Source organism: Cupressus sempervirens, chromosome 7, assembly GCF_028749045.1.
Source record: "Cupressus sempervirens isolate cs-2001-9-10 chromosome 7, ASM2874904v1, whole genome shotgun sequence".
In the NCBI taxonomy this organism is placed as follows: Eukaryota; Viridiplantae; Streptophyta; class Pinopsida; order Cupressales; family Cupressaceae; genus Cupressus; species Cupressus sempervirens.
In genome coordinates, this window is record NC_143124.1 from 342549015 (window position 1) to 342558473 (window position 9459).

General features: G+C 30.4%; 1 protein-coding gene across 1 annotated transcript; it reads left to right on the forward strand.

Annotated features, from left to right (window-relative positions):
* The first annotated feature begins 2697 nt into the window (after window positions 1-2697).
* Window positions 2698-4682, forward strand: LOC149546828 (nudix hydrolase 2-like). Its single transcript, XM_089794677.1, has 8 exons — window positions 2698-2956; window positions 3048-3113; window positions 3208-3345; window positions 3640-3717; window positions 3837-3887; window positions 3983-4017; window positions 4139-4247; window positions 4335-4682. The coding sequence occupies exons 1-8, from the start codon at window positions 2735-2737 to the stop codon at window positions 4410-4412; spliced, it is 777 nt and encodes a 258-aa protein (XP_089650803.1). The 5' UTR covers window positions 2698-2734; the 3' UTR covers window positions 4413-4682.
* Window positions 4683-9459: the final 4777 nt, after the last annotated feature.

The window sequence follows — 9459 nt, forward strand, 5'->3', positions numbered from 1 at the left end:
AAATGTAGGAAATGTCATAAAACCAGTTGTCTCACTACTCAATGCTCCTTTGATAAGCTTAGATCGAAAAAATCACCTTCTTGGTGGTTGGGGGTTTCAGATGATCATTGTATAGTTTAGAAAGTTTCTTTGGATGTGGATCGGTTGGATAGATCCTTTCATATTGATCTCACTTTGGATGAGGATTCTATCGATGTCTCTAATGATTCGCATGTTGTCCCTATGACGATTTTGACACAAAAGGTTGTTGTTGATTTTTTTCCTATTACTAATTCTATTATTCCTTTGACAACTTTGAGTTAGAATTTTGTTGATGTCCCTTCTGCTGTTGACTCTATCCAAAACACTATTATTGGTTCTCCTACTATGGGAGTTTTGGCAGATAGTGTGGATGGGCAGAAAGCTATGGAGAAGGTGGAGGATGGTTGGACTTTAGTTAAAGGAGAAAAAGGAAAATCCTTCAAACCTCCATTTGATATGTCTTTACATTCTCCAAAGAATGGACCAAAATGTAAATCTTGATCGTATGTGGTCTCTTGGGTTGTTTTCCCTCTTGTTGGGAACCTTAGTGTATCCCTCTAGTTTGTTGGGTGTTTTTCCACAGTTGTTTTAAGATTCTCGTTGTTATATCTTTCTTGTCCCTTTGTACAAGGTTTCTGGCCCTTTCAAAACTTGTTTTAACTTAATTAAAATGATTAGAGATGAGTAACTAATCTCTTCACATATAATTTTAATCTTCTAATGGGCTAGAACCTATTGGTTTTTTCATGTATTAGGAAGTTCATAGATGAATTCTTATATTTTTTAATAAATAATATGTCAAGAAATTAATAGGTTCTATAACATTAGAAGATTAAAATTAAAAATTATCTTAATTGAAATGTTGTAAATAAAATAGATTTTAAATTAAGTGAAAATGTGATGTGAATTTTAAACATGTCAACATATGTACAAATATATATACATACATATATACATATATGTATGTATGTATGTATACATATATGTATCTATATGTGTATATATAGATACACACACACACACACACACACACACACATATGTATATGTATATGTACACACACACAGATATATGTATGTGTGTGCGCATATATATATATATATATATATATATATATATATGCACATATACATGTACATATATATACATATATATGCACATATACATGTACATATATATACATATATATGCACATATACATGTACATATATATACATATATATGTGTACATATTAGAGAGAGATTTGGGGTAAGTTTCTAAAACTTGGAACGATTAGTAAGGAGAGGGACCAGTAGTCGTGTAGGGTCTAATAGTTGTTCACCTACTAGTGAACTTATTATCCAATGTTACAATCTATTTTTACTATAAATTGTATTTGAAGAATCCACAAGTAATTCAGAAAAACTCTAAATGGTGATGAAAAGAAGATAGATACATGAAAATTTATAAATGTTATAGTAAAATGAGAAATGAGTCCATTAACAAGTAAATTAATAAACTTTTCATCTTTGATGCATTTTGAGATCAGTTGTGATTTCTATTGATGGATATGCTAGTCTACTATTGACTTATCCAATTAGTCATACTTCAAACGTTAATTGTATGAGGGTCTTACAATATTCCGTACAATATTCCATGCAATTACTATATATTGACAAAATTGGTCCCGAGGACTATTAGGCTTTTTTCAAAAGTACGAACCTAGAAAAGTGACAGAAACTACTTAGAAAGTTAAACGCTTACGTAAAGTACAGCTCAGCGATCTGGAGTTAATGGATAAAAACAATTCGGTGTTAGATATTCGGTTGCTTAAATTTAAAATCTGCATGAGCAACCTAAATTTTGCAACTAAGGAAGATTCGCAGAATTTCACCGTTGAATATCCAATTGAACGTTCACAAATATTTAGCTCATAATTTGTTGTTTGAAATTTTCAAATGCTTCCGTCTATTCAATATTGAAACTTTCCAGAGCCGCAGGAAAACCCGGTAACACTTTCTATATCAGTTCTGCGTAATTGATAAGCTTCCTCCGAAATCGGGTAAACGCTTTCTGTTATCAACGATGAAGCTATTGCGTCGTTAACAGCAAGTATCGATATGCCCAACACATGTTACAAACATCACTCTCATATATCTATCTATATATGACAGGATATAAATCGCCACCTCAAACACACAGACACACACATATATACGACGTAAGCTTACTAGCTGCTGAGAAGTTCGAAGTTAGCCACCACGCAATTACTTCCATAACCTGTAGACGTAAGCATATCACTGCCACGCAATTGCTGAGCTTCCCTATTTTTCGTTCCCTGCAGAGCAATGGGAATCTTCCTAGCGGTTGAATGCTTACAGGTAGTTTATGTTTCCTTCAGATTCACGCCGAGAAAGTTTCCTTGTTGGATTCTATTATTAAAAATTGTCAGGGAAGCAGGAGAGAGAAGCAACAATAATGGTAAACGGTTTCTGTATTCTTAGACTTTCTGTTGAACAAGATCTGAATCAACTCTTGGAAGATGGATGGAAGGGCCATAGTACTTGCTCGTCACCAACGACGAAGCACTCGCATAATATCTTCCAAGCCTTCATTTGCATTATTCTTCTCATCCCGACTATTGCTATATATAGTCACACCCTGCTCAGGATGAAGATAACCTAATCTCACTTACAACGTAGGTATCTGTTGAGCTTTTCTTTCCACGACACAATGGCTTTCCCAAATAACGAAGCATCCTCTAGCAATGATTGCGCGGCCATTGACAATATTGGAAAAGTCGTAAATGAAATGTCTGGAGAGGAAACGCAAGAACTGTTGAATGCTCGGGAAGACAGATATGGTGGTGTGGAAGTTGACATCGAAAATATGGACAACGATGTTCTTCGATTTGCATCTTCACTCAAGGCATCCCTATCCCAATGGGCACGCCAGGTGAGGCCTTTCTTTGCTCCATATATGAATTCATCACTAAATATGTAAGAAAATAAATCATAGCCTTAATTCGTCCTCATTTTCTATGAAGGGCAAGAAGGGGGTTTGGATTAAGGTAGCTAATGAACAGGCCAAACTAGTTCCAGTTGCGATCGAGGTTAGTTTTCAAGAAAAGTCGTTACCACCATTACCTTTTTATGGCGCAGAAGCATTGAGTCGTGGTCATGTGTTATAATAAAATTTGTATGCAGGAAGGATTTTGGTATCACCATGCGGAACATTCATATGTGATGTTAGTGCTTTGGATCTCTGCAACTCCTTGTACTATCCCTGATAATGCTTCCCACCAAGTGGGAATTGCAGCTTTTGTGTACAACGACAACAGAGAGGTGATTGCTTAGTTTTAACATCACAAACCTATATGCTTCGTTGGTTCAAATATATCTGATCGTTAGAAATTATTGATTGCTTCAAGAAGAGGTTTTTCTTTTTTAGCAATTAGGATATAAAAAAAGGGCTATGTTGTTTACCTATTAATGCATGGATCTTTCAATTCTAATTGTAAAGCCTGATCTCTTTGTGATATAATTGTGTATAGAAATTCATACTTACGGAGTTAATTGCAGTCAACGTCCTCTTGCCCAAACATTTTGTTTAATTGATAAATGACAATATCAATGCAGGTTCTTGTACTTCAGGAGAAGTGTGGACCCTACAAAGATTCAGGACTGTGGAAAATGCCTACGGGAAGGATTAATCAGGTATCAAATATAAATTTGAATATATAAAGTCTAGAGAGAAAAAAATAATGTATTTTTAATATTTTAAATGAAAATACAAGGCACCCTCCTTTATATTTACCCCAATTTCTTCTTCACAGCGTGAAGGCGTTAAAGAAGGGGCTGTAAGAGAAGTTAGGGAAGAAACAGGGGTAAACCTCTTTTGCCTGCTCTTTTTCGTCAGAATTGTGACACTTCAATAATTAAAGATTTTCTTACCGTTTAATATTTACTTGGAATTTCACAGATTGAAACAGAATTCATAGAGGTGGTTGGATTCAGGTAGATATAATATTTATAATAAATTGGTCTCAGTGTTTCATCTATTTAATTTCTCGGATGACTTGTATGCTTGATAGACCATTCTTTAGCTTTCTTACTGCTGACGCTTCATGAACTACAGGGATGGTCACAATGCCGCTTTTGGAAAATCCGATATTCTCTTTTTGTGTATGTTAAAACCAATTTCATTCGACATTGTTATACAGGATAATGAAATCTCAGCAGCAAATGTATGTATTTGACCATAAGGCGGTACGTTTTTATTGATGAAAATTTTCAATTTCTAGTTAAGTGACCTCAAAATTTGTTTTGTTCAGTGGATGGCAGTAGATGAATTTACTGCTCAACCAAAAGTGCAGCAAAGCAAACTTCTGAAGGACATGGTGGCCGTGTGAGTTGCGAACATGGACAGACGATGTGAAGGATTTTCAGCAACTGAAATGCCGTCGCGCAATCCGTCTGCTTTTTACCACAGTGTCATTCAAACTGAATAGTTTCTAGTATTTCTTGATACAGAATCACAGATAAAATGGACATGTGGCCCTCATTTCGTTTACTTCATTTGTTGGGATATTTTGTTTCCAGTTATTAAGAAAAAAAAAGTTTTGTGGTAAATTTTATACTTCTATCAACATGAATAATAATATCATTTCACCACATGTAAATGACAACTTGAAATGTCCTTTATATTTTATTTACTCTTTTGTATTGTTCACAAAAAAGTTTAGATTTTTTTGTGACTCCAGACATTGTGATCTTCTTAGAATAATTTGCATGTGAATTTTTCAGTTAGACTCAAATCTGTTTTTCACATTTATTTCCAATGATATGTATATTGTTTTTGTTTTTGTTTTTTTTAATTTAGGATTAATATTTATGTGTAAAACTAAATAATAGAAAATATATATTTAATTATATATTGATATTCTTAAATAGATTCTATTTCTATCATGAATGTTGTACTAATATCTTTCTTTCTTAAATGGTTTAAAAGATATTCACAATGTACATAATGTCAGTCTAAGTATTTCTACCTATTAAATTGTTACTTGTCAAAATCAAATCAAATACATAAATTAAAATCACTATTATTATCAACTATCTCTCATCTACATAAATAAAATTTATTAGACATAATTAAACAATAGTCATAATATTTCTTTATCCATATTTTAGCATTTCTAATCTAGAATAAAATAGAATATTTAAAAATTAAATAATATAAAACTAACAATCTATAATATTATATATGAAATGATAAAAAAAGAACTAAATAATTTAGTGAGAAAGATTTTCAACAATTCTATTTTTATATTGAAAACTTTATATTAAATAAATATTATAATTATTTTAGAACTAAAATTATATTCATTTCTAAACTATTAAGACAAGTCCTTACTTAGTTATATCTTATATGTAGTAGATAACATTTGATTAAATATTTATATCTAATTTTGATGCATGATTTTAGTAACAATTAATATATGTATACTATTAACTATTTATTTTTCATTTTGGAACAACAATTCAATAGATTCAAGTAGCTATAAAAAAAGTCTTCTAAGAGAAATATTTCCATTTGGTGGTGTCAATATATGTTAAATTGATCCTTAAAGATGGAGTCACATAACACTTTTTATAGGTTGTGGATAACTCAAATTAGTTAGCTAATTCTTATACAAAAATTAGTTAATTAATTTTCATAAATGTTCAATATTTTCACTCAACTGTCATTTAAATGAATTCTTGAAATCAAACTTTTCATACCCATATTCTACTTTAATTGACTACAACTTATGACAAATTCAACATATACTATATTTTAATTCTTTATTATTAGTTTTCATTTTTCTAAATTATATATACGAGTTTTCTAATTTCTTAAATCAATAAAATTATTATTGCAAATTCATTGTGTCCTATATTTCTGTGTTATAGATGCGATTTTCGCAAACATTACTAAGTCAATATTTTAGATATTTCACGATGCTCCTAAATTTGTTTTTAAAGTTTAATTTTTAATTATAATTCTTTTTACTTTATTATATGTTCTTGTCATCTTAATTTATCTTTTATATTCAATGTTTGACCTATTTTAATTTAATTTTTTCTACCGAGCACAATTCATGCTTATTTTAATAATTACATTATATTTATATATAAGAACCACATAAATATTTAGAAGATCTTAATACATGAAACTTAAGTTTTTTGGTGCTAATTTATCCTATAGTATCTATTGTATTATTTATTAAACTTATTTTTTTTATTTTTCTATATTTTTTCTCATTTCAACATGTCTAGTTAATGTTCTCATGGCTTGCATACATGCCTAGATTGCATGTCAAATGCTTCCTAACTAACTAATTGACTCGCTGACTGACTAACTGATTGATTGATTGATTGACTGACTGACTAACTGACTAAGTAACTAACTAACTAACTATATATATATAGATAGATAGATAGATAGATAGATAAACTTGAGAGATATAAAGGCTTTAATTATGCGGGACTATTTTATAAATCTATAAAATAGGTCTTATTTAATGTAGGTTATAGTTGGGGTTGTTTAGTTAAATATTAAAAGATAGTCAATGGTTTTGAGTAGGATTCATATTTTTTATTTAACTTTAGGATTATAATTCAATTAAATTTTTTGTTATGCCTCATTTTTTTTTATGTTAGCATTAGGATTATGTATTGAATTGGACTTCTATAACATTAGATATAAAATCAAAGTTAGGTTTTAGATTAAGATCTCAAACCTAATTGAATGTATGTGTTAGGGATAAAATTGAGGTTAGGGTTATTATATGTTTGGTTTAATTTAGCTTTATAGTTAGGGTCCAAATTAGTTTAGTGTTAAGGCTAGAGTTCCATTTTTTTACTACTAGGTTTAGGGCTCATTCTTGTTTAGTGTTTTATTTGGTTTAATGTTATCACAAGTCAATTAGATACAAGGGTAAATATGGTTTACCATTAGCATTTAGAGTAAAATAGCATTTAGTTTTCTTTTAGTTAATTAATTGGTCAGAAGGTTATTTTATAATTATCGTCAATAGGATCTCATTGGTTTTTTCGTGGTTACTCGTAAATAGGGTTTGATCTTGTTTGTGACAATGATTCAATTCTATGTAATCTCTGAATAGTAAATGATCTAGTTTAGTATTAGGGTTACAAATATTTTGGCTATTGATCTCATTCATTTAGTTTGATTAAGTTAATCATCATTTAAAATAAATAAGAGTTTATTTTGGTTGCATGTTAGATATATAGTTCAATTTAGATGTATAATGAATTTGGCTAAAGGTTAGAATTCAATTCAATTTAATATTTATATTGTGATAATATATCCATTTAGTTATGGTTTACTATGGTACTATGGTAGTTAAGCCTAAGAGGTGTGACTAGGTGTGTGTGTGTGTGTGTGTGTGTGGGCGGGGGTGTGGGTGTGTGTGTGTGTGTGTGTGTGTGTGTGTGCGCACATGCCCGTGCATGAGCGTGCGCATGTGTGTGTGTGTGTGTGTGTGTGTGTGTGTGTGTGTGCGCGCGCGCGCGCGCACGTGTGGGTGTGTCTACATGCGTGCATGCGTGTGCATATGTGTGTGTGTGTGTGTGTCAAATTAAATTTATTTTTCTTTCTTATTATACCCTCCTCTACCTCTCTATCCATGTTCCCTCTTATTGTTTCTTTATCTTTAACACACTATAAATGGGTACCTTAAAGAAGTTGGGTCACAATTCTGTGAAAGTCAAATCCATGGAATTGTACTTCTCATAAATAGGTACTCAATTTTCTTAGAATCAGGTACCCATTTCTAAAATCATGCTTCAGGCACCTAAGCCATGATTCAAAAATTGGGTACCTGATTTTTGAAAAGCAGATTGGGTGCTTGAACCACTTAAAAATCAAGCACCCGAGTTTTTTTTAAAAATCGGGTACTCGATTTGTAAAATAATGGGTACCTAATTTGTAAAAGTTACAAATACCCATTTTAAAACATTTTGGGGTCATTTTCACCATTTGGAAAATGGAAGCCCAATTTGAGAGTGATACAGGAGCCCATTTTTTACCTCTACTGACCACCCCATGCTATTATTTTTTGACATACCAGGTATTTTAATTTGTTTTGTACTATTTTACTTAATTATTTTCAGTTTAATGTTTTATATGTATATCAAATTTATTTATTTTTAGTTTTAATATACATAAAATTGTAAATTTACATTGTTAATGAGTATTATCTTTGGATTATTATATCTATTAATTTAAATAATAGTTTCATAGATGTTCATTTAAAAATTATTATTTTAGATGTTTTGAAATGTATTTAATTTATGTATTTATTGCAATGTTGAATTATTAGATTAGATGTAAATTCATTGTTTAAACATGTAATTACAAATAAATATTGATTTCAAATAACTAGTGATTAATTATCTAGATTAGTTTGTAAACCATATAAAAAAGAAAGTATTTAAACTAACTATAACCTCGACCTAACCATATAGCTCTATACAATAAAACCCTAAACATATAACTAAGTATTTAATTACATAACACCTCGCCAAGGGATCCAAACACAAAACTTAGTATTGAATGATTTTACTTATTGTATTATACTTTGTTTCATGGATCAAAAATGGATGATGTAAACTATTTTATAAATGTATATTATTTTAGCCTTTCATACCCTATGACATATACAATGGATGATTGTGCATTCCAAATTAATTTGCCAAGTGGCATTCAGAACAAATGTATATTATTTAAATGGATTGAGCTCAAGTATTTATTATTTCATGTGGATGTGTTATTTATTTTACATCTAGCACTTATAATTATTTTAAAATGAAATGCAAATGTGCTAGTTAAGGAATTGTTAAGGAATGTCATCTCTTATGTTTTTTATGTAAATTATTGTACATGTTATTGCTTGCTTAGTAAAACTTTAGATTAGTTCTTTGGATCCCTTGGCTGAGCATCATTTATGAATAACTATAATCCCAATTTTAACCAAAACTCTAATCATAACCCTTACTGTAATGCCCCGCCAAGGGATCCAAAGAACTAAGTTTGCCAAACAATTTTTTTTTACATGAAAGATAAACCATTTACAACTTATACTTAATAACGGAAGCAATAGCAACAATTCAAATACAAGTAAACATAACATACATAACAGGTTACATTCTTTAATGATCCCTTAACATTGAATCACATCTAACATAATTTTTACTAATGATTCCATCTAACACTACATCCATATAATGAAAAGTCCTACATTCTTAAACATTTTACAAGTGTCCCTTTTGTAATTACATTTTAGATTGCTCAATCATTCACTATACATGTTACAAGGTATGAAAGGCTTGAAAGAATAAACATCCGTATAAATAAAGTACATCATCATCCAATATTAATCCATGATGCAATTA

Excerpts from the sequence above, each read along its gene's own strand:
- LOC149546828 (XM_089794677.1), top strand. The coding sequence starts at position 2,735 with ATGGCTTTCCCAAATAACGAAGCATCCTCTAGCAATGATTGCGCGGCC. Across the intron at positions 2,957-3,047 it reads TATCCCAATGGGCACGCCAG|GGCAAGAAGGGGGTTTGGAT; the intron begins GTGAGGCCTTTC and ends TTTTCTATGAAG. Across the intron at positions 3,346-3,639 it reads TGTACAACGACAACAGAGAG|GTTCTTGTACTTCAGGAGAA; the intron begins GTGATTGCTTAG and ends ATATCAATGCAG.